The sequence below is a fragment of the Mesoplodon mirus genome (assembly GCF_964341445.2).
Source record: "Mesoplodon mirus genome assembly, chromosome: 5".
In the NCBI taxonomy this organism is placed as follows: Eukaryota; Metazoa; Chordata; class Mammalia; order Artiodactyla; family Ziphiidae; genus Mesoplodon; species Mesoplodon mirus.
In genome coordinates this window covers 118,802,974-118,829,417 of record NC_138980.1, presented here as the reverse complement: position 1 = coordinate 118,829,417, position 26,444 = coordinate 118,802,974, and the positions used below count along the sequence as shown (strand labels likewise).

At 37.2% G+C, this 26,444-nt stretch overlaps 1 protein-coding gene and 1 long non-coding RNA gene across 2 annotated transcripts; one reads left to right on the top strand and one right to left on the bottom strand.

Annotated features, from left to right (window-relative positions):
• Positions 1–893: 893 nt before the first annotated feature.
• On the bottom strand, positions 894–2,732 carry RPS23 (ribosomal protein S23). The gene is made up of 4 exons (XM_082620994.1): positions 2,628–2,732; positions 2,007–2,166; positions 1,215–1,335; positions 894–1,088 (listed from the first exon to the last, which is right to left on the bottom strand). The coding sequence occupies exons 1-4, from the start codon at positions 2,629–2,631 to the stop codon at positions 942–944; spliced, it is 432 nt and encodes a 143-aa protein (XP_082477120.1). The 5' UTR covers positions 2,632–2,732; the 3' UTR covers positions 894–941.
• Positions 2,733–6,954: 4,222 nt separating this feature from the next.
• LOC309804010 lies at positions 6,955–25,364 on the top strand. The gene is made up of 3 exons (XR_014294034.1): positions 6,955–6,984; positions 25,018–25,064; positions 25,306–25,364. It is a non-coding gene; the product is annotated as an uncharacterized lncRNA (long non-coding RNA).
• Positions 25,365–26,444: the final 1,080 nt, after the last annotated feature.

Here is a 26,444-nt window from a genome sequence, read left to right as displayed (position 1 = left end):
TGCTGAGCAGGCAGAGAAAAGACAACACACAGGGTCTCCTATGCCAGGTATGGATCCTGGTCTTGATCTTATGGGAGATAGTAAGCCAAAAATTTCCATTTTCCAAAGATCTTAAACATAACTCAGAGAACAAATTAACTCATACCTACTAATGCTGCCAAAAGCAGTTCTTCAGATCACAGACTTCATAAGGCTAATAAACTTTTTTAGATATAATTTTACCATTTTTTCCTATCGAAATCTTCAAGCAATTTGTGGACAGAGGACCCCTATGTACCCAACCAACACCCACTTCAGTTACCAAAAGACAACCAACCCATCTGGACCATTTCTACCTAGTCACTTCCACTACTTTGTGTGCCTCGAAGTAAATCTCAACGTCAAAATCTATATTACTGACAAGCTCAAGACAAGAGTACTTAGATCAATCTTTCCATAACTGGTCTCCCTTACGCCTTAATTTGCCTGGAATACACTTCCATTAACTCCTGTCTACTAAACTGTGTAGTGCCTAAGTTTTGCTATCATAAACACAAAATTACCAGATGGATCCTGATGACTTTTAGATAAATGAACATCACCAGAGCAGGGAGTAACCTGACCATAGTATCTATCATATTGGGTCCCTAAGGATATGGATCCAGGAAATTACATTTCTCAGGGATCCCAAGATGATTCCCACTAGAAGCTCAAAGAGTTTTTTAGGCCCTTACACAGGAACACTGTATATTTATTTCAGATTTAACCAATATTGTTTATTCCATGGAGAAGGGAAAAACATTTGTTATGAATTCCATTTACTCTAGAAAATCCTGAATTAACTGTTTTCCCAATCTCCTAAAATTGGTAAAGCATACAATGCATCTCTGTGGTGAGAAAAGACACAAAACGTATTTTTGGCATATGGAAATTTATTACTATCCTGCTTTGATCATCAAAACTTATGATCTTGGTCTTTCCTTCTTGCCTTTGTATAAGGCCAAAAGAGAGACATTGGCTACTTTGACAACCTTAAAGCGGACTCCAGGAATGTCACCAACAGCATGACCTTTGCGACCAAATCCAGCAACCAGAACTTCATCATTTTCCTGGAATAAAATCAACAGTTTACTTGGTGTAAGTGGCAATCACTAAAAATACCCATTCATCCTATAAACAACTGAGGGAAACAGTTGCTACCCCAGAAACAGAAGCTAACAGACTAAAACACTTACCTCAATAAAATTCAAACAACCATCATTGGGTACAAAGGCAGTGATTTTTTTGCCATTCTTGATTAGTTGAACCCTGACACACTTCCTGATGGCAGAATTTGGCTGTTTGGCTTCAACCCCTCTGAAACATAAACAGCATGTAACACAGTAAGCTGCCTTTCTGAAAAGGGACACATTTTAGTTCATTAAGCATAAAACTTATTAGAAATTGTAGTATTCCTACCTTTTCAACATAATCCTAAATTGCTAAACTTAAACCAAGTTTTTCTTTAGTCTTAGTTTCATTAGACCAACAGGGGAAACTTCTGGCCTCTTTATAGTTGTAAAACACGAACCAAGAAATAGAGCTAGAAATCCTGGATTCAAATCAGTACCACTAAATTTGATGGGATCATTTCGTAAAGTCAAAAAACGGTTGAGTGCTGGCAAATTCATGTGGCTCAATCTTAGCTGTAGAACATCAGGCAAGACACTTCTTCATATTAGTTTTCTCACCGGAAGAGATGTAATTGTGAAGATGAAATAGTTGATGGGTGTGAATTACTTAGTTTCCACACATATTAAGCTCTCATAATGTCCCTTGTTTCATTATCGCTACTTTCTCCCCTCCAATGCCACCCCAGTTCCCTCCAAACTAATGTTGAAAGTTTAAAAACCTCTGGGGGTTATTTAACTTCCCAAAAAACGCAGATACACAAAGACCTAGAATTTACATGAAGCTTTCTTTAAGCGCATCTATCCCGAGTTACCATACTAAAACCATGAAGGAAACAGCGATGGACTTTCACTTACACTTTTTCAAGCACAATTCCCTTGGCATGAGAAGCACCTCCAAAAGGGTTGGCCTTCAGGGCTGTGCCCAAATGGGCTTTCTTGTACTGTTTATCATGCCACTTCTGGTCTCGTCGGTGGCTACGGAGCTTCCTGGCAGTACGAAGACCGCGACACTTGCCTAAAATGGAAAATCACCTTAGATCCCCAGTAAAAACACCCAAACCTTATTTTACATTATCTCAGGTACTAGCCTCCTCTAGACTACAGGCCGGTAGGTTCTGACATCACACCCTGGCCCTGGTCCGAACCGCAAAGTTTCCCTTGAACCAACTAAGACGTGGACACAAGCGCTCCAACAGGTGTGCTCTCCCCAACGAACGAAGCCCCGCGCCAAAGCTCGGGGGAAGCGGCGCCCTCCCCAACGCCCCCGCGTCCCTCTTGAACTCCGGCTCCGCGGCCTCCGAGCAGCCCTGGCCCCTTCCCGCCCGGCCATGTGCCTGCGGCAGCGGCGTTCCCCCGGCGCTGCCCATCTGCTACCCACCGTGGCTCTCCCTCACCCTTCTGTTTCTATCTGTCCGCCCGTCCCCGAAACCCCAGTTTGCACGCGTAACCCCCTCACCCCGGCCCGGGACACCTCACCCATCCTGCCGGCGCCACGGGCCTGAGCGAAAGAGAGAAGCAGTGCAGGAAGGAGCCACAAACCATCGCGAGCAAGCCCCGCCCAGATGAGGGCCCTTGCGGCTGTCTGCGCAGCGCCTGGTCCGGCTGGCGCCTCTCGGTAGAAAACGAGAAGTCTGCACCACTTTCCAGAATCTGCATCGTGTTTAATTTGTGCGCACTTCAGAGGTATCTAATTTGCACTGTGGTTTATTTCTTTTTATGTGAATGCCTTAGACAGAAGAAACAGGGACTACCAATCCCAGAAGCCTTTGCACGAGCCCCGCTCATGGCGCAGGCGCTCTGGGCAAACCCACAGGGCGGGCTTTGTGGCGCTGGGTCGGAGGACGGAGAGGCCAGGCGTGTGGGTCTTATGTGCTGTCGAGTGGGGACATGGATGCTTACAGTTTGGAAAATTAGACCTCGGAGCCTTAACTCCTACTCACAAGAAGTACAGTAAATTGAAAAACATTTAGTGAGGCAAGGTGACGTAGTATTTAAAAACCTATGCTTTAGTGAGAGACCCGGCCTTAAACCTCAAAGCTGCCGTCTTGGTTGTGGAATCTTGGGTGATTCATTTAATTGAGTCTTTAAACTTCAGTTTCTCCTGGAGAATGAAATAGATATGAAAGTTTTCGGGGATGTTGGTTCATTCCACAACTAGTTTTTGGGTTTTTTTTTTGTTGTACGCGGGCCTCTCACTGTTGTGGCCTCTCCCGTTGTGGAGCACAGGCTCCGGACGCGCAGGCTCAGCGGCCATGGCTCACGGACCCAGCCGCTCCGCGGCATATGGGATCCTCCCGGACCAGGGCACGAACCCATGTCCCCTGCATCGGCAGGCGGACTCTCAACCACTGCGCCACCAGGGAAGCCCACCACAGCTCGTTTTTAAAATGTATTCTCTGTTCCCGGCACTGTTCTAGGCACTCGAGGATACAACAGTTAACAAGAGAGTGAAGGTTTCTGCTCTTATAAAGTTTATATTCTAGGTACGAGAAGACAAAATATAAGTGTATTTAAAATAAAAAGATAGTTTTATATATGGATAAGGTGCTATAGAGAAAATGCCATTGGTTAGGTGATAGTGACTTGGGGATGTAGGTGGCTACCTTGGGTAGGGTGGTGGTAGAAGGTATCTCTGTGGCGATTACATTTGAGCCGAGATCCTAAAGAGAGGGAGCCATTCAGACAAGTGTATGGGAGATCCAAGAAGAGGGATTCTCCATAAGTAAAATGGGCTGGCACTTCTCAAGAACTGAGGGATCAGGGAGGGGGGAGCTGAGTGCTTGAAGAGTAGTGTGGTGCTAGGTGAAGTTTGAGAGGTGCACAAGGCCATTTGGAGCCTGTAGACCATGGTCAAGACTTTGTTTACTCTTCCTGTGATTGAATGCCTTTGGAAAGTTTTCAGCAGGGGAGTAACAAGATAGGGTTTATATTTTTATAGTTTAACTCTGGCTGTTGTGAGGAGAAAAAAACTGTTAAGAGATGAATCTGTGAGGCCAGTTGGGAGAGTGTTAACGCTACTTCAGTTGGGAGATGATACCCCTCTCAGTCCAAGGTGGTAAAAGTGGTTGGATTAGATTTACAGTTTGATGGTAGAGCCAACAGGATTTGCTCAGGACTATAGGATGTGAGAGGGAAGTTAATTATGATTTGCGACCTGAGCAACTGAATTACTTGTGTTATTTACAGAATGGGAAATACTGGGAGAGGAGCAGATTTAGAAAGGGATGTTAAGGGTGCTGTTAGGGATGCATTAATTTTGAGAAGTTTGTTAGACTTCCAGGTAGGGGTGTGAGGTGGGCAGTTGGATATACAGGTATGGTGTTCAGGAGAGGTGAATAGATAGCATTGAAAGCCATGGCTCTGAGTGAGATCGTTTAGGGGATGACTGTAGGTGGAACAGAGAGAGGTTGGATGCCTGAGCCTTAGGCACACGGAAACTTAGTGGTATGAAAGAGAGATGAAGTGAAATAGACTGAGAAGGAGTGGCCAATGCTGTACTCTAATCAAAGCCAAGTGAAGAAGGTGGAAGTGAGCAAGTGTGAAGGAAGGGTAAGAAGAGGGCTGAGAAATGTCTTTTGGATTTGGCAATGTGGAGGTTGTTGGTGCCTTTGTCAAGAGGGGATCCCGTGGAGTGGTGAAGATGTAAGCTTGATTGGGTTGGAGTCAAGAGAATATGGGAGAGAAGGAACTATAGACAGCAATTATGGACAGTTTTTGCAAGGAGTTTTTCTATAATGTGCAGAGAAAGGGGGCCATATCTGGAGAGGGTTGTGGAGCCAGGATGAATTTAAGAGGGCCCATTATATGACATTTTTGTGTACTGATGGGATTATTCCAGTAGAGAAGTAAAAAATAGATAATTCATAGAGAAAAGGGATGATTGCATGAGCAAGTCCTTGAGTAGACCAGAGGGGTGCCTAAGTGGAGGAATTTTTTTTTTGGCTGTGCATGCGGCCTGTGTGATCTTAGTTACAGTTCAGGGATCGAACCTGCACCCCCTGCAGTGGAAGCGCAGAGTCTTAACCACTGGACCACCAGAGAAGTCCCTAAGTGGAGGAGTTGACCTGAGGAATAATAACAATTTGTCTACAGTTGACCTGAGGAATAATAACAATTTGTCTACAGTAATAGAGAAGGCAGAGTATAGGGGTACAACTGCAAGTAAATTGGAAGATCTGTTGATAAGACGTGGAACTTCACTTTTGACTACTCTTATCTCAATGAAATTAGCAGGGTCTTCAGTGAAGAGAAGGAGTAGGGAAAAGGGATTTGAGTAGAGGGGGTAAGATGTGAAATCACGTAGAATAACAACGCTAGCATTAAATAGTATTTGCTGTGTGCCACATATTTTATGTGCTTTACATATATTAACTCATTTAATTCTCATAATTCTAAAAGGTAAATACTTTTATTACCTCTGTTTTACTGAGGAATAGTGTCTTAATCCAGTCACACCGCTGTAACAGAATACCATAGACTGGATGGCTTATAAACAGCAGAAATTTATTTCTCACAGCTCTGGAGACTGGAAAGTCCAAGACAAAGGTGCTATAAGATTTGGTGTATGGTGGGAGCCTGCTTCCCAGTTCATAGACTCTTTTGCAATAACCTCAAGTGGCAGAAGGTCCAAGGCAGCTCTGGGGTCGCTTTTATTTATATTCTGTTTTTTTGTTGTTGTGTGTTTTTTTCCAGTTTTATTGAGATATATTTGACATATTGGAGCCTGCTTATAAGGAGTACTAATCCCATGCATGAGGGCTCCATCCTCATAACCTAATTTACTCCCAAAGGCCCCCCACCTACTAATGTTATCACATTGGGGATTAGGTCTCAACATGAATTTTGCCTTCTAATTTAGAAGTGTGGGAGGATAGATTGACGAGAATGTAGGATTGTTGAACAATTTTGAGGACCCATTTGAAACCGTAGTTACAAAGTTACATCAGTTAACATGGTTTTGTGTATTGTTCAGATTCGTTCAGTGTAGTGACTGAGTAGGTAGAGAGTTAGCTTTTAACAGGCCTGGGAGTGGGATCTAGTTAGGTGAATGTGATGGAGGAAGGGCAAGGGAGTTGAGAGTGATTATAAGGAATCTCTCTTTCCATGAGATTGAAGCTGGAGGAGTAAAGAGCCAGGGATAGGCAAAACAGTTCTGAAGGCCTGGCCCTACCAGATATGAGAAATTTCTATGAGGCTAAGTAAGATAGTGCAGCATTAGTACAGAAGTAGATAAATTGACTAATGAATAGAGAGCTCAGCAAAAGAGTCCTATAAAATTAGTATAGAATATTATTAAATGACAGAATTAGATGTCAGATCAATGTGTAAAGGAAGGATTGTCAAACAGATGGAACTGCACAAAAAGTGGTTACCCAAATTAAATTGAATCACCATCTCAGGCTAAAAACAAAAATCAACTCCAGGCAGATTGAGGGCCTGTATGTCAGCAATACAATTTTAAAATTCTTAATAGAAAACAAAGGTGAATATCTCCATGAACTTAGGAAAGGAAAATATTTCTAAAGAAGAAGAAAAGAATGATACATTTGACCATATTAAGAACCTTTGTTCAGCAAGAACACCTGAAAGAAAGCAAGAAAACAAGTTACAAACTGAGTTGATATTCACAGGAACTGTTCATATAAAGTTGGGATGGTTTGTTGCCTGAAAGTTTAGTAAAACATCCTGTAAAATCATCTGGGCTGGGTGTTTTCTTTGTGGGAAGGTTATAAACCTCAGCTTAAATCTCTTTAATTAAATCTCTCATTTAAACTAAGTCTCTTAATTTACAGAACTATTCAGGGAACTGTGATTTCTTCTTGAGTCAGACCTGGTAAGTCATTTTTTTAAAGAGTTTGTCTGTTTCATTTAAGTTTTCAAAATTGTTTCATAAAGGTGTTATGACATTCTCTTATGCATGAATATATGTATTTTATATATATTTGTTTTTGGAAGGTTTTTAACAGTGAATGTATAGTACTACATAGTAGTATATAGTACTATACAGGTTATCTCTTTCGTTTTGAGTGAGCTTTGGTAATGTGTGCCTTTCAAGGAATTTGTCCGTTTCATCTAAGTTGTCAAATTTATGGGCATAAAGTTGTTTGTACTATTCCTTTATAATCTTTTAAATATCTGTAGATTTATAGTGATGTCTCATCTTCCATTCCTGATATTGGTAAGTTGTATCTTCTTTCTCTTTTTTTCTTGGTCAGTTAGAAGTTTTGTAATCTTATTGATGTACTCCAAGAACCAGCTTTTGCTTTCACTGATTTCCTCTATTGTTTTTCTGTTTTCATTTTTATTGATTTCTGATCTTTTTTATTATTTACTTTCTTCTGCTTGTTTTAGATTTAAATGGAAGCTTATGGCATTGCTTTGAGGTCTTTGTTCTTTTTTAATATATGTAGTATGACTATCCTTCTAAGTACTGCTTGAGCTGCATGCTGTGAGTTTTGATATGTTATATTTTAGTTTTAATTCATTTCAAAACATTTGCTAATTTCTCTTTTGATTTTCTTTTTGACCTATGGATTATTTAGAATTGTGTTATTTAATTTCCAAATATTTGGAGATTTTCTAAATATCTGTTATTTATTTCTAATTTAATTCCATTATGGTCTAAGAACATCCTTTTTTGATTGCAATATTTTTAAAATGTGTTGAGGTTTGCTTTATGGACCAGAATATAGTCACTCTTGGTGCATTCTCCATGTACACTTGAAAAGAAAGTATATTTTGCTGAGGAAGAATGTCATATAAATGTTAATTAGCCCAAGGTGGTTGATAGTGCTGTTCAGGTCTTCTGTATCCTGTATTCAGGATGATAGTGACATTATGTGGAGAGAGTGGGGATCATAGTTGGATGTTGGGTTATGTTTACTTTAGGTAGTGGGTTTAATTATTATATTATTATATAAACCAACAAATAAATAAAGCATGAACCAATGGTCAGAATGTGTTATGAACCAAGGATTTTGATTACTATAGCTATGAAAATTTTTTAAAAAGGATTTAATTTTTGTTTTTGGAGCTTTGAATTTTTTACTTCATGATAAAGAACTTATTATGTAGTTTGGAGCCTGAAAGGAGACAGAATTTCCTTTGACCTTGGACCCTGAATTTTCTAAAAGGGTACCCAAACAAGAATCAGCTTGAGGAATTAGAGGAAAAGAAAGCTGCCATGGCTAAAGTGTAGTGAGCCAGCTGGAAAACAGAGGAAGGTGAAGTCTGAGAGGTGGGCAGGATCAAGCTCACGTCCAACCTGTAGGCCAGGATAAGGAGTTTGGGTTTTATTCTGAGTGTGATGAGAAGCCACTGGAGGCTTCAGGTGAAAGAATGACAAAATCTGGTCTGCATCTTAAAAATATCACTGTGCCCGCCATGGTAGGCCACCACGGAGGGACAAGAGAGGACTCGGGCTATCCAAGGAGGGGACTGTTGCAGTAGAATAGGTGAGAGATCATAGATAAGTAGCATTGGAGGTGGAGAGATGTCATAAGGGTCAGAATATAATTTGGAGTTAGATCATGTTGGAAAGAGCAAAATCATTGACATCATCATCATCACTATCACCACCACCACCATCATGACCATCTAACAGATATTGAGTACTGTTTAGTGTCAGGCTTAGGATTTCACATGCATAATTTCTTTTATCCTCAGAACAACTCCTATGTGGTAGGTGCTGTTATTAGACCCATTTTACCATTTAAGTTGAGACTTAAAGAAGTTAACTTTCTTAACCAGAACACATTTGTTGGTTTCTAGATTAGTTATAAGACACAATTTTGATTTTTAAAGAGTTTAGAATTTTTTTTGATGAACGTAAAGTATATGTGGTGCAAAATTGATGGGAAATAATTTTCTAGCCAGCAAAACACCAGGAAATCTAAGGGGTATAGTTGTTAAGATTAAAGTATTCTTAATATAAATTGCAACCCCATATCCATGGGTTACTAGAGATATGTGAAAACCGACAGACACTTTGTCACAAAAGATCCTATTTGGTAGTTCTTAAAATGTTGGGGGAATGGGGGCAGGAAGGAGAACAAGCTTTTCCTAGTATTTCCTCCAAGTAGAAGGTGTTAAATTAGTTTAACTCCTTATTTCTCTGCCAATTTACTCATTCCATGCCAGGTGAGATGAGGTGACATCTCTCTTCATGTGGTAAATTTAGAAAAAATAGTTTAGGCATGTTCAGTTCTTCCTTTTTTCGTTTATGGGACCCAGCCTGCCATGGAGCACACATTTCCTCCTGTTTCTTCTGGGGCAGGCCTCTCTTTCCTATTGAGAGCCCAGTGCTGCTGTGATAGGCTGCCATGTCTGTCTTCTGCGGGGAGGGGTTCAGTTACAATCCATTTTGCTCCTGCACTAAGCTTTGTCCTCCAACCTGGCCTTTCATAGTAATAAAGATGGTATTTGGGCCTCTGCTTGTCTTACTCCTTGTTTTATATCTCAGTTAGTTTAGCACTCAGGTGGGGCAGAAGAGTATTATTATTTGACTTCTCTCAGAGCCCCCCAACTAAGAAGAAAGATTGATCTTCATAAATTAGATCAGTTGATGAGGAGACTTAGGTCAAGGGTGATGCTGTTTCTTTGTTCTGTATGGGCAAGAAGTTAGCTTTTGGGGAAGAATGGCTAAGAGTTTTAACAATGTTGACAATTGATTCTGGAGCATTTGGAATAGTTAGAAGTTACTCCTAGTGTTTTAGCTATAAAAATGGAGGCATTAGTTGCTGTGGAAATGTGACAAGATAAAATAACAGCTTTATGGGGCTTCCCTGGTGGCACAGTGGTTGAGAGTCCGCCTGCCGATTCAGGGGACACGGGTTCGTGCTCCAGTCCCGGAGGGTCCCACATGCCGCGGAGCGGCTGGGCCCATGAACCATGGCTGCTGAGCCTGCGCGTCTGGAGCCTGTGCTCTGCAATGGGAGAGGCCACAACAGTGAGAAGCCCGTGTACTGCAAAAAATAAATAAGCAGTAAAAGTAAGACCAGTGTGTATACGCTCTGTATAACTACTATTAATAAATGTTGAGTGCTTCATTTTACCTGATTAAATTATTAAACACAACTTTTCCTTTATCCAAAATTAATGAGATTTCTTATCCTCTCATTCTAGCTACTTTTTGATGTAGTTGTTGTTTCTTCTCATATACCTATTCTGTGGAACTAAAGAAATATGTGTATTGCCATATAATCTTACTAACATTCAAGCCTGATCTTTAAAATCTTGTTATTTAATTAAACCTCTGTGTAGGATCTAAGGGGAATTGACAATGCTGTTCTTTGATGCCCTTTGTGAAGTTCCTGGAAGAGAGTTATTTTAATATGCATGTTAAAAGTTATTCTCCAGGTGTTCTCTAACTTGGCTGAAAACCAAACAAAAGAACATAGGCCTCTATTTCATCAGGGACCTTTGAATTATAAGAAATGAAAGATAATTTTTCTCACTAGGAAAAGAAAATAACTTTCTTCACTCAATGGAACATTAAGTTTTAGAATCTTATTCCCTGGAGAGGTTTAAGAACCTGTAGATGGGCCAAATCTGTGCTGTCTGATTTCAGTGGGGACCAGTTGATGTTTGTGATGGAGAATGGCTGGTGTCACTCTTTCTGCCTTTTCATTCCATAGTAAAATGAAGTTTCACCAGGACTATTTCTAGATTATTTAAATGTATTAATATTATAATATATAAACATAAAACTTTTATGAAAGTAAATGTGTAAAATTTTGAGCATTTTCCGTTACTAAGATTTTTATTGTTTAAAGGACTTTAAATAAGGTTAAACAAGATTTTTTTCCATAAATTGAAAGAAAAAAGAGAAAAAGAAGGAATGAGGAAGTGGAGGAAGAGAGGAAGAAAAGAAGAAGTGCGGGGTTCTGGGTTTTTATAGCTACACAAAGGACAGAGGTAATTTTTCCACTGCTCTAAAACATTACTTTTTGATCTTGTTGGTTCTAGCAGTCATTGCTGATTATGAAGATAACCCAAATGAATGAATCTATAACCAGTTCATATATAAGATCATTTTTTGTACTATGTGCCAATGAATTTTGAAATTTACTTATATAGGTTTTCAGTTAAAATTTCCAGGCTTATGTTAATTATGTAGCAGACAACATCTTGGATTTTTACCGAGTAGTTGTACATAATGCTCTGAAGTATTAATTTTTGTCCAAAGAATCCATTTTGCTCTTTCTATAAACGGCAGCTTAAAGTGTAGGGCAACATCAAATAGCACATATTCTCAATGTGAGTTTTATTTTATGAATTAAAATTCTGATTCCTGTCTGTTGAGGTGAGGACTGTGCAGGTGCCTGTGAGAGCATTTTTGAGAGCAGTAGAGGCATTTTCTTCCCTAGGAAAGCTGCTTCAACTCTTCAAAAGAGATAGTTATGACTCATCTCTTATCTCTTTGTCTATTATATACCTGCCTCTCTCCCCTTCATCTAATCAGCCGTTGCTTGGAGTGGAGGTGGGACTTCAGCGAAGTTTGCTAGGTGAAACGTCCCCAAAGTGTTTACCGCAGCAATTATGTGTTCACATCTCTGCATATCACTCGTTTGAGATCTTTTATGGGGCAAAGACTAGGTCCTTTTTACCTTGTATTCCTGGCATCTAGCATATGACAATCAATGTTTGCATAATGGACAGATTTATGAAACATCAGGCCTCCTGGTTCAGTTTAGCTTGAGAAACAAGAATGTAAAAGTGTGCCACTGATTTATAATAATGTGCACATTATCCACATTCCACGAAGTCAAAGGGGGATCTCAAGTAAGAAACATTAACATTTAAATCAGAAGCACTTGTGTTTCATTTGCTAACCTGATTCTAATCAACTCAAGTTGATTTGATGAAAATTGGTAGAAATCATGGCAGCAATTAGGCTCTGAACTTGATAAAGAATCCATATTAGTCTGGATTGTCCAGAGAAAACCAATAGGAGATATATACATATTTATGCACACATATGAATATGAATATATGATTTAATATAGGAGTTGGCTTTTGCAGTTATAGAGGCTGAGAAGTCCCAACATCTATAGTCAGCAAGCTGGAGACCCAGGAGAGCCAAATGTTCCATTTGTAGTCTGAGTCAGACAGGAAAAGACTGATGTCCTTGCTACAAGACAGGTAGAGAAAGTGCAGTCTCCCTTACTCCACCTTTTTGTTCTGTTTGGACCTTCAGTGGGTTGGATGAGGACCACTCACCTTGGAAAGGGCAATCTGCTTTGCTCAATCTACTGATTCAAAATGTTCATCTCATTCAGAAACACCCTGAGAGACACAACCAAGTATCTGGGTACTTAACAGCCCAGTTAAGTTGACACACATTAACCATCACAGAGTCACACCCCTGACAAGGAGCAAGAAGTACATACATACTATGGTATTCTGCTAATAAACTAATGTAATGTGGGTTTTGTCCATTTGCATTTTCAAGCTACTGAATTTGATGGAATACTTGAATTAGTTGATTTTCTAGCTACAATTGCCTAATTATTCAGGCGCTAGGAGTCACAGCCATGTGGCATGAAGTGGGAATTAATTATGTAACATTTTTGATAGGTTTATTCATTATTCTGTCCACTTTATTTAGCACCAACTTGGACCAGCAGTGTCTTGGTGTACATCAGTTAATTAGACATGTTCCCTGCCCTCATGGAGCAGGCCTTCTGATGAGGAAACGCAATGTAAATAAGTAACAAGAAAATAAATGTCTTGGTACAAATTGTGATATATGTTACGATGAGAGTGAACAGGAGGCAGGGAGAGCTAGAGGGGTGTGAGGTGATCCCTACAGAAGGAACAATATGTGCAGAATCATTGAGGTGCAAAAAAGCTTGGCATATGGAGGGTGTTGAGAAGCTGAGTGCAAGCCAGTGTGCTGGAGCGTGGTGGAAGAAGGGCGGCCTTAAATGAGACGAGAGAGACCAGCAAGGGCCAGGTCATGCAGGCTTTGTAGGAGGTATATGGATTTGGATTTTGAATCAGTGTGCAAAGACCATTGTAATTGATTTGAACATTTGACTAATGCGATTTTCAGTCTGAAAGCATTTGGATGAATAGAGACTGACAAACGCTAGATGCTCCTTGAAGTAAATATTAGAATTAAGATAGATCCATTTTTTTCCCATGAGAACTCAATTCTGTATAGTTATATATGATTATGGAAGATAGATTTTTGATATTCATATTTTCAGGTAACATTTCATTTAATAATATATAGTAAATCAGAAAATGAAGGAAATCCAAGTATTTTCAGTTGAAAAGAAGGCAGCATGGATGTACAACTTCCTGTTGTCTCATGGAAAATGTTGAGGGAATATTTTCCATGCACCTCTGTATTTTCTGTTTATCTTGTAAGTCACTAATTGCTCTTTGTTTTGGAATATCTTTAGGATGTTTGTATAGTGAACAGCCTTGAAAGGTAGAAATAATGTCTTTCTCTCTAGCAGAGGGGCAGGTTTGTTTATAGCCTTAGAAACTCAGGGTTTTTCTCCTGAAATGAAACCCATCGTGTGTACAAGCATCCATCTGGGCCCGCTTATATTGCTTTATGGGCAAAGGGAACTAACACAAATAGACTGATGCTCATACTGCTTGTTCTGTGGTGAGTAGTAAATAAAGTCCTTTGTCTCTGACCCATGAGTCTTGTCTTCTGCTAGCATCCACGAAGCCATAACAGGCTAACCTGTTAGCTCCCAAGTTGGGAAAAACCTCAGACCTTCAAAGTTTTGGACAGAGACCCCTTAGCCATCTGAGCAGGCAGGTACAATGCCACACAGGTGATACCCTGTGCTTTGCAGCCTGCAAGCTATCATATTAGCAATTTTTTTGTCACTGATTTTCTCCTCCAGAGTCACAAGATGAGCTGTTCTCAGACAATCACATCTTAAGTGTGACTTCTATTCTAAAATACATGTGTGAAACCTACTAACTACTAATTCTTCTGCCTTAAATATTCTTAACCAAATGGGAAAAAATTTTGACAACAGAAAGAATGCTATATTAAAATTTTAGAATCATCCAGTCATAAAATATATTAAAATGATACTTGATTTAAATAAAAAATATTGTATATGTCTATGTGCCTGAAAATATAAAGGAAGCGTATTTTCAAGAAAGTTTGTTACATGATAAGCACTAAGGGACTAACACTGTGGTTTCTGAGTGTTCACAGAACCATTATTATCACAGTACAGGATCATCATGGGCTTGGGCTCTCACCTCCTCCTGACCAGGCGTTTGAGGAGCAATGTGATCAGGTATTCCTTCTACTACCGTGGGAGACTATGAGGTATTGCTCTGGCAGCTGGAGATGTTCTGTGTTTGCACTGTCCAGTACAGCAGCCACTAGCCACATGTGGTTATTGAGCACTTGAAGTTTGTTTAGTCTGAATTGAGATGTGTATAAGTGTAGATTAAATCAATATACCAGATTTCAGACTTAGGGCAGAAAAGGAAGGTAAAATATCTCATTAATAATTTTAAAAATTACTTATGTTTGGAATAATATTTTAGATGTATCAGGTTAAATAAAATATATTATTAAAACTAATTTCACCTGCTTATTTTTAATTCTTTCAATGTGGCTACTAGAAAACTTTAAATTACATATGTACAATAGCTCTTATTTTATTTCTACTGAACAATGTTTTAGATCTTTGCTACTCACAGAGCAATCCTCAGGCAAGCAGCATCAGCATCATCCGGAAACTTGTTAGAAACAAAGAAGCTCATGCCCCACCCCAGACCTACTGAATCAGAATTTGCATTTTTAGAAAATCTCATGTGATTTGTATGCATGTTAAAATTTGAGTAGCAGAGAGTCCCTAAGACTAGGATTGCCAGATTTAGCAAATAAAAATACAAGATGTCCAGTGGAATTTAGTTTTCAGATAAACAACAAATAATTTCTTAGTATAATATGTCCCAAGTATTGCATGGGGCATACTTAGTAATAAAATTATTTGTTTTTTTATCTGAAGTTCACATTTAACCAAGTGTCCCAAATTCTATTTGGCAACACTGCCTATGACAAAACTCCTCCTGCCCAGACCTGTCTTGCTCCTTGAAATTCCATGGAATCAGGAAGAGGACAGAAAGGTAAAAGAAAAGGTGAAGGGTGGAAGTTGGGTGCAGTGAAAGAACAGAGAAGAAAAGAAATACATGCTGAGAAGTAGGAATAAGATGGGGCATGGACAGACCTTTTTTATTTTATAATTTTCATTAGCAATTTTCTTCCTTATTTCTCCCACTTCTCCCAGTCATTGTGATTTAATCTCCTCATTTTCTATAGGGCTCCCTAGAGCCATGTTAGAAGATGGTATTTGTGCACAGTGGACAGTGAAGAAGGTAGTATCTCATCAGGGTCAAGTCCCAAGTCTTCCTATAATGCATCCTCTCTGAAATGCCACTTACAAATAGCCTCTTTCAGCTACCAGTAGTTTGCCATTAAAAAGATTAAGGTTCTTAAGTGTCAAAAATGCTGACACTTTAATTTTGGAGGATTTTCTTTATTGTGGCTTTTTAATTGTATGTTTTTATGTAAAACAACTGTTAGGAATTTTGTTGTTTGTTTGATGCTTTTTAGGTGGTGGTGGGTGGAAGTGGAGGCTGGCAAAGAAGGAATAACAATAGATATTCTTTATTTAGCTCGGCATTGAAGTAAGAAAAAGCTTTCATCTATGTTAATTATTTATTTAAAATTTTATTATATTGTGATAAAAACACAATATGAGATGCAGTCTCTTAACAAATTTTTAAGTGTGCAGTACATTATTGTTAAATATAGATGCAGTCTTGTACAGCAGATCTCTAGAATATATTAATATTACTTAACTGAAGCTTTGTGCCAATTAATTAGCAAGTCCCATTTCCTCATTCCCCAGCCCTTGGCAACCACCATTCCACTCTTTGAGTCTATGAATTTGCCTCTGTTAGACACCTCGTATAAATGGAATCATGTAGTATTTGTGACTGGCTTATTTCACTTAGATAATGTCCTCAAGGTTCATCCATGTTGTCACATATCGCAGAATTTCCTTTTTATTTAAAGGCTGAATAATATTTCATTGTATGTATATATCTCGTATTGTTTATCCATTCATCCATCAACAGAGACTTAGGTTTTTTCTACCTCTTGGCTATAGTGAATGGTGCTGCAGTGAACATGGGAGTGCTAATACCTCTTTGAGATCCTGATTTCAATTCTTGAGGATAATGATCCATAAGCACAATTGTAGGATCATATGGTAGTTCTATTTTTAATTTTTTGAGGAATCTGCATATTGTTTTCCATAGCAACTGCACCATTTTGTATTCCCACCAACAGTGTACATGGGTTCCAATTTCTCCACATCCTTGACAACACTTCTTTTTTTTGATAATAACCACCTTGACAGGTGTGAGATGATGTCTCTTTGTGGTTTTGATTTTTATTTCCCTGATGATTAATGACACTGAGCACTTTTCATATACATGTTGGCCATTTGTGTGTCTTCTTTGGAGAAATGTCTATTCAAATTGTTCGCCCATTTTAAAATTGTGTTATTTGTTTTATGCTATTGAGTTGTAGGAGTTCCTTATATATTTTGGAAATTAATGCTATATCAGACATATGTTTTGCAAATATTTTCTCTCATTCTATAGGTTGCCTTTTTACTCTGTTGATTGTTTCCTTTGCTGTGTAGAAGCTTTTTAGTTTGATGTAGTCCTATGTCTGTTTTTGCTTTTATTGCCCATGCTTTGGGAGCATAGCCATAAAATTATTGACGAAACCAATGTCCTGAAGCTTTTCCCCTATGCTTTCTTCTAGGTTTTAAGTCTTTAATCCATTTTGAGTTGATTTTTGTGTATGGTGTGAGATAAGGATCCAATTTCATTCTTTTGCATGTGGGTATCCAGTTTTCCCAGCATCATTTGTTGAAGAGACTGTCCTTTTCCCATTGTATGTTCTTGGCACCCTTGTTGACCAGTTACCCTTATGTGCATGTATTTATTTCTAGGGTCTCTAGTCTGTTCTATTGTTCTATATGTCTGTCTTTATGCCAGTACTGTTGTGTTTTAATTACTGTAGCTTTGTAATGTATTTTGAAATCATGAAGTGTGATACCTCCAGCTTTGTTCTTCTTTCTCAAGGTAGATTTGGCTATTCAGGGCCTTGTTTAATCTTCACAACAATTCTTTGAGTTAAGTACTTTTGTCCCTACTCTGCAAATGAAGAAAAGTAACTTGCCTAATATCAGATAGCTAGTAAGAGCTGGAGCTGGGAATGCACTTGAGTGCTGTCTGACTCCAAAGCCAGTGTGCTTTACCATTGCATTCCATGCCTCTCAGCAAATGGAGAGTCATGAATTCAATAGGAAACTGTGTTCTAGGATACATACATAAAATTAGTTTAGCCTCAGAGAGTTTTACTTAGTTATTCACCTGAAAAATGCGTATGATATTGTATACTTCATAGATTTTTGAGGAGAATTTGTTTCCTGAAAAGCATTATGAGATTCTTAAGAGAGTACCAAAACTATGCCAATTTCTAAAAAGAGCTTAATAATCTTTCATTGTGATGAATAATCAAACAAACTAAACAGACTCATTAGTTTCACTCTGTGCTCTAAATTAAGCAGTATCAGGCCCCTCCTTCCACCCTCTCCCATACATAATACATCCTGGAAAAGCAATCTTTTTATTGGTTGAATATATTAGTTAGTCACAAGGCGTAAAAAGTACTGCCTCTGCTCTGTTTGCATTTATGAATTAACAGATGTGCCTGGTTTGAAAAAACGGATTCATTTCTTGATGAGAAGAAAAATCTTTAGTTTTTCACTTTATTTTTTTATGTATGGGATTTTCACTAACCTTGGACCAGTTACTTGCCAGGAAGAACGTAAGGTGAGTAACTGCACATCTTTTAATATAATGCATCTGCGAACTTCAGTGCAAGTATGAAATTAGGTGGTTCTGTAATTTCTTTATATTGTTGCACAGCTACATTTGTTAACAATTCAAAATGGATATACTAGATTAGATCATTTGGTAGCTACTAAAATCATTGAACGAGAGTTTATAAATAAAAGATTAAAACATAATTTTTATTATAAGAGGGAAGAGTTAATTTATTTGTTCAAAATATCCAAGAAACATTTGTATTATATATCAAAGTATATCTTTATGAGAAAATGACTCAAATCAGTGTTCATGTTTCTTTTATACTTATAAGTAAATGTTAATTTCAGTTTCTCCTGCTGCTTTTATGTGAGAAGAGAGTAAGAACACATTTAAAAACCTCAGAAATATGTTACCTGTCCCCCAAAGAACAGGTATTAAATCATTTTAACTGGTAGGAGACAGTAATTGTGTGGAGTACATACTATTTAAAACTAACAAGCAAAATTTCTATTTCTATTTCCTTTGTCCTTTTGGCTTCTTTCCATACCATGTAAGGGAACATATAGAGATTTCTGTATAAAGAAGAACATGCAAAATCTGAATAGCAATTAACTTATGTCATATCCCCCAATTACTCATTATGTGCTCTCGCAACAAATCCATCAGGGGATTTAGTGTGAGCACAAAGGAAGGTGTCAAGCAGGATGATCTGCCAAAACTTGTGTTAAGGAAAGCTTAGGTCATCAGCTAATAAAAACAGTAAGTACAGGTATTTTTTATTTGTTTCCCCACATTGTTTCCAAATCAGTTAGTGCTTTCCTTCAGGTTCACTTTCAAGTAATAAGTGACCTATACTCCTTAGGTGATTAAAGCTTAGTAATGTTTCCTCACCTGGTTTATACAGAAATGACTGATTTGTGTATTACACTGGTAAAATATACACCAAGAACTGTAAAAATCCCAATTCTGTTTTTGAAGCAAGATTAATGGGTTTAAATAATTTTAGCTCCAGAAGAGACCCTAGAAATCATACAAATCAATGATCATTTGAATCTAATAATATGTCATATTAATTCATTATGAAGGAAACAACAGTTGCTGTTTTGTGAATGTTCTTTCAAATCATAGATCTGGAATTTAAAATATATTTCAATTCTATGAGTAATTCAAGGTTCTTAAGTCTCTAGGAAGGGTGATTGTATTTTAAGCCTGATACCTGTTACCTAAGCTTAGAGAAAGTAGGGGTCGTCACTCTTCATTTACATATTCCTTCCTCAAATTGGGTTTATACTTAAACAAAAAGGAAATCTTTTCCCTCTCACACAGCACCCCCCGTGATCTCCCATTTTTCACTTGCCTTTCAGAGTTTGTTCGTTCATTAAATTGTTAGTTCATTTATGCATGTAACACATATTTTTAATACTTGATACTTTTAAGTAGGCACAGTGCTAGGTGCTGGTTGTACAATGGTGAGCAAAACAGATATAGTCTCTGCCCTCATGGACCTTTACATCTAGAGCAGAGGTGCTCATTAATCAAATGAATGATATTATTACAAATAAACTGTGAAATGTGCTTTGAAAGAAAAGTATGGTAGACTGTGAACACATATAATAGGGTGATCTGAACTAGTCTGAAAAGTTAGGGACAGTGTTTCTGAGGAAGTTATATTTGAGCTGTGATCTGGAGAATATGGAGGGCATGACAAGGAGGTAGGGGGAAGGGCAGGATGGAGAACATTCCAGGTAGAGGGGACAGCAGGTGCTAAGACTCTTATGAGGGAAGAAGGGAACATGAAGCATTCAGGGAACTGAACTAAAGAATGCTAGTGTAGCTGGAGGAGAGAGGGGCGGAGGCCAAATGAGCATAACTAGCAGGCTGAGGCCTTTCAGGGCCTTGTAGGCCTTGGTAGGAACCTGATCTTCACCCTGAGCAGAACCATGAAGGACCTACTTCACCTTCATCTTCATGAAGGCATACTTGGGAGACTCATGATGGAACACCTGGTAAATCAAAAATATTTCACCAGCCACTGCAAGCCTAGGGCTCTTGATTACTTTTCATGTATTGCAGAGTTCCCTTTTACTGGAAAAGGGTCTGAATATTTTAGTGCTAATGTAGGTTTACTTTTTTCACATTGAAAATCAGTGTTTCTTAGTTTATTCACATGGATAATTTTAACCAGATAATCCTTTAGTTCTACTTTAGTTCAGAGATCATGTAGTGATGTGAAAATGCATGTGCACTGTATTTTGTCTTTGGTTGAGACTATGGCTTCCTTTAAAACCTCATTAGTTTAGGCTTATGGGTGTGGGCAAGGCCTATCCAAATTAGAGTTTATTTGAAAAAGAATATAGCAGCATTACTGTATGTCCATAGATTCATTGAAATGAAAATAAGCCTATTTTGTGTGCTAAGAGCTTTTCATTAGAGAACACGTGGAAAATTTTAATTAGTAGAGTCTCAAGCCAAGCATATTAATGATATGATAACTCATTCATTTAATCATATACTTTTATTCAGTAAACATTAAACTCCTTTGCTGACTAGATATTTTCAAATGACTTGATATATTATTATCTTATTTAGGTAAAATATATCTCAATTTTCTGTTTTTGTTCATTAAAACATTTTAAAATTGAATCCTTAACCTTGTATCATGAATTATGATTTTTGGATAAAGTTCAAATTAAAAAAATTTAAAAATCTTATTTGTATATGGTGATATTAGAAAGCTTGAAACTTTTCAAGAAATATTTCTGGGGTGTTAGTGTTTCTTTCATGTATTCAGTTACTGTTTAATTTGTACTATAGAATTTGGAGTTTAGGTAGAGATCTTTTGGCTAAAGCATATATCTGTTGTGGTTATATGATTATTTTGATTGGAGCCTCACGCTTGCTGCTTAGGAAATTTAATTTCTTAGTGCTCCTAGGTGTGATTTGGTTCAGAGGACTGATTAATACTAACCATACTCACAAGAGACAGAGTATAAATCAGAATGCTAATTTATAAATTTTTAAAGTAAGGCATCTTTTAAAAAAGAATAAATTAGAAAAATTTATCAAAGTAATACATATACATGATTAAAACAATCAAATGGTACCAAGACACATAATAAATTATTAAAAAACTGTCTCCCATTTCGTCAGCTTTTCTCTAGTAACAAACAACTCCAAAATTCCAGAATCTTACAATCTCAAACATTTATTTCTCACCCCTGTTACATGTTGACAGCTACAGGTGGGCTGCCATGGCCCTGCTCCAGCTCTGTTTCCCATGTCTTCTCATTTCAAGACCCAGACTTGAAAGAGCAGTCTCTATTTGGACATGCCATTACCATATCAAAGAGAAAAGGGCAAGGGGTGGCAGACGCATGTAACATCTCTTAAAGTTTCTGTGGAACTGGCACATTATTGCTTCCACTCATATTCCATTGGCCCATATTCCAAGACATATAGCCAAGCCTGATGATGGGGCAGGAAATATTGCCCCCACAGGGAGGTACTACAAGGAATATGGCCAAAGACAGGGATACATTCATCTCTGGGATTGCTGTTCCTAGGGAGTTAGTTGGGAACAATCATACAGTCCACCACTGTATGTATTAAATATTATTATTTAAATGATATACGCAGATGATTTCTCAATTTATACATTTTAGATTTTGTGTAACAACTTCCTTTTATTATCAACAGAGTATTTAACATATAACATGGTCTCTCAGATCCTCCTTTTGCATAGAGATCTCCCTCTAGGTTTCCCTTCTTCAGAGCCCTTTTGTCCTGTTGCTTCAATCTGGATTGATTCTCTCTAGGTCTGATGTGCAGTAGTCATCCTTAGGTTTCTCTTCACTGTTCTTCTGAGTTTGATCCACTGTTTATTAGAACCTGTGCTTTCCTCTTTCTTGGTTTTATCCCTTACTTTGGTGGAGCATGTCCTCCATTAGCTTTTGTGTAAGAAATACATTTTCTGAATCCTTGCATGGTTCTTGTTTTTTATTTCTGGAAGCTTATAGGACATTTTCTTTCTTCCAGTCTTCAAAATGTTACAAGTACCTTATCTCACAAATATCAACTCAGGATGGATCCTCACATAGCTAAATGTAAATGCTGAAACTTTAAAACTTCTAGGTAAAATGCAAGAAAAAATCTTTGTGACCTTATGTTAGGAAATATTTCTTTTAGACACAAAAAAATGGACAATAAAAGAAAAACAAATTCATTAGACTTTTGAAATTTAAAACTTTTGCTTTTTGAAAGTCACCATTAAGAAAATGAAAAAGACATAGAATGGAAAAAATGATTTTCAATGCATATATCTGACAGAGAACTTGTATCTAGAACATACAAATAATTCTTTCAACTCATAAGAGGACCATGAACTTATTTTTAAAAATTGGAAAAAGTTTTAAACACACACTTTACAAAAGAAAATATATGAATGGCCATTAGACACAAGGTGCTCAGCATTATTAGTCATCAGGGAAATGAAAATTAAAACTACAATGAGATAGCAACCCATGCCCATTAGAATGGCTACAATTAAGCAGATTGACAATACCAAATGTTTTGTCATAAGAATGTGGAGCTACAGGAAAGCTCACGTGCTGAAACCGATTGGCAGTTTAAAAGTTAAACAAACTTATACATTATGACTCAGCCATTCTACTTTGGGTATGTATTCAAGAGAAACAAAAACATACTCCACAAAACCCCATAAGTGTCCATCAATGGGTTCATAGACAAAATGTGGTATATCCATACAATGAAATATTTCTCAGTAATAAAAAGGAATGAAATATTGATACATGTAACAACATCAGTGAATTTTAGTCATTATAAATCTGAAAGAATCCAGGCACCGAAGAATATATGTTACATGCTTCTATTTATAATTGGAGAAGATACAAACTAATCTAAATTGACAGAAAGTAAGTCTGTAGTTGCCTGTGGCTGAGGTGAAGGAAACATCTCTTCACTGCAAAAGTGCATGAGGAAACTTCTGTGGGATGTAAATATTCTGTATCTTTTTTGTGGCAGTGTGTCATAGGTATGTGTCTATGCCCAAATCCATCAAATTGTACACGTTGAATGGATTAATGCAGTTTACTGTACTTAAATTATATGTCAATAGAGCTGATAAAGTGAAAAAATAATTGCACGCATATATGAATTTATTAACAGCATCTAGTAGACATTATAGTTACCAATTTATCATCTTAAGAAATTCTCACTAGCTGTTAGAGGTTGTATTACAAGGAGAGTGGTGCATTTAATTTGTAATTGGTTCCATATAATTAATTCTAAAGCATTTCACTATAATATAGATTTAGTAACTCTTTATCCAAAATTATGTTTTGCATATAGATAATAATGTGTAATATATATATTTCTCTAATTGTAAAAATGTTGAGTTTATATGATAGTTATATATACAGGTCTTGGATAGGAATCTCTAAAAATAGAATTTGATCTGCAGTCTCATATATTACAGGTACAACTTATGAAAAATTAAAAATATGCAGTAAACTAAAAATTTTTATGACATGACACAATTGGAGATTTAAACTGATATGATATTTAATATTAAAGAACTATTAATATTTTCTAGATATAATTGGGCTGTTACTTTTTAAGTCCTTATCTTTTAGAAATACGTACCTAAATAGATATAATTTCTGATATTTTCTTCATAAATAATACTAGAGTGGGGAAGTGGGTGGGCACATAGGTAAAACAGGATTGGTTATGACTTGATAATTACTAAAGCTGGATGATGGGCACAGGTACTTGGGGAGGGTGAAGGAGCTTATATTTTTCTGTTTAAATTTGTGTATGTTTGCAATATTCCATGATAAAAAGATGTATATATCTTCTAACGTAGCAATTTCACTTCTAGGAATTTATCTTAAGGAACTTCTCAGGAGTATGAACAAATAATCCATGATAATGTTCAATGTAGTATTGTTTATTAATTGGAAACAACTTAAATACTTAATAGGTTTTTAGTTTAAATAAATTAATATATTTGTATGATGTAATACCACATGGAATTCAAAATTATGTCAGAAAAATATGTAATAACATGGGAACATATTTGTGATATATTTTTAAGTCAAAAAATTACATGCTTTAAAACAGGATGTTATAAAAATCTGTTTAAATGATATAAAAAATAAATTATATTTGTGTGTAGGGTGTGTATGAATGTATGTAGAGTGAAACGCTGGAAGGATATATTATTATAATTTATATCTTCATAATTTTCAGAAATACCTTTTTGGCAGTAGAGTCTGTCTTTTTATTAAATAAAAAGGGTTGAATATTTTTGCTTTAATATGTTAACAGTACAATGTGGTATAAAATTTCACTGTAAAGTATTTTATTATGTTTTATTATTTGGTTATTATTTATTTTTGGTTAAACCTCAGTGTCTAGCATACTGCTTGGCACATAGTAAACTCTCAGAGTAGATTGTTTATTCAATGAATGAACATTAGGGTTGATATTTAAAATTCTTTTCTACTTTAAAATTTTCAGTCTTTTCCTTGAAGAACATATATAGTATTACTTTTTAAATCAGAAATTCACTATTCAAAAGTGAACAGTTTTGGGCTTCCCTAGTGGCGCAGTGGTTGAGAGTCCGCCTGCCGACGCAGGGGACACGGGTTCGTGCCCCGGTCCAGGAAGATCCTACATGCCGTGGAGCGGCTGGGCCCGTGAGCCATGGCTGCTGAGCCTGTGTGTCCGGAGCCTATGCTCCGCAACGGGAGAAGCCACAACAGTGAGAGGCCCGCGTACCGCAAAAAAAAAAAAAAGGAAAAAAAAAAAGTGAACAGTTTTGACAGACTAAGGTTCTGCTCCTATACTCTGAGATGTAATAAACCAAAATTTCCTTAAAATTACGTATAAAATCTAAAATGTAGATATTTTTTCAGCATCTTTTTATTTTTTTTTCTTCTAGTTTCAGCTCTCCAACATCTTCAAATAAAGAAGTGGTTATGAACAATGGTAAGACTTGTAATTTCCCTTATGATTCCTTGGGGGGTGGAGGAAGGGTTCTGTCTGTGATGGGCTTCCCTGAACACCAGTACTGGCATCAGCAGTCTGATGTGAAAATCTCTTAAACTACAGTATTCTAAATTATGAGCCAAAAGAGACTTAAGCCTGTGCTTAGCATATTATTGTCACTCAATTACATTAATAAATATATGACACTTAGCCTTTGTACTCATATCATTTTATTTGACAGATCACCAGAATAATGGAGGTATGAAACCAGTGCAGGATTTTACAACAATACGAATCACACAGGTATGAACATGTTAGGAAACTAGATTGTATCATAAAAAAAAGTAAACACATTTCAATCAGGTCAGAGCCACTGTGAAAATATAAGTAATAATTCTATTAATAACTAACATTCTTGCTTAAACTTTAGGTGAGGAAATGTATTATGGTAATCTTATAGTTGAGAAAACACTAAAGTTTCACTTGCTGTCGTATACAGTATTTTCATTACAATATTCAGTTTTACTTTTGTTACTTTCCAGATAGGATCACTATAGTAACAGTTTATCTTTGGTTACTGATAAACTTGGGTTGTTGCTGCCTATTCAATTTCACTTTTATCTCTGTTTACACTGGAGTAATTGGTATGGAATAGTTGCTCTAGATAAGTGGATCTTCTTTTGGATAGAGACCTACCTTTATGATCTCCAGAGTGACATACTGAAGTGCATTGTCTTGGGCTTCCTGGAAATCTGCAAAGGTTTCATAAGATTTAGAATAAGGTTAGGGCCTCCCTGGTGGCGCAGTGGTTGAGAGTCCGCCTGCCGATGCAGGGGATACGGGTTCGTGCCCCGGTCTGGGAGGATCCCATATGCCGCGGAGCGGCTGGGCCCGTGAGCCATGGCCGCTGGGCCTGCGCATCCGGAGCCTGTGCTCCACAACGGGGGAGGCCACAACAGTGAGAGGCCCGCATACCGCAAAAAAAAAAAAAAAAAAAAAAAAAAGAATAAGGTTAGAATACCTTGCTAGTTTATGTATATTAAATGACCTGGAACTACACTGTCCAGAAAGTAGACACTAGCCACATGCCACTATTTAAATTTAAATTCAAATTGGATAATGTTAAGTAAAATTAAAAATTAAGCTCCTCAATTGTACTGGCTACATTTCCAGTGCATAATAGCCAATATCACAGGAAGTTCTGTTGGACATTAATGGTCTGGAGAATTACGCTTGATTTTCAGAAACCTCTTGTTTTCTTTGTTTAACATATTAATGAATTTATTTAAAGTTCTGAATTATTTGGGTTCTTATGATATTATTTTTTGAAAAGATTACCGCCATTAGTTTCAAGGCATGGTGAATTTTTTAAAAAAATTA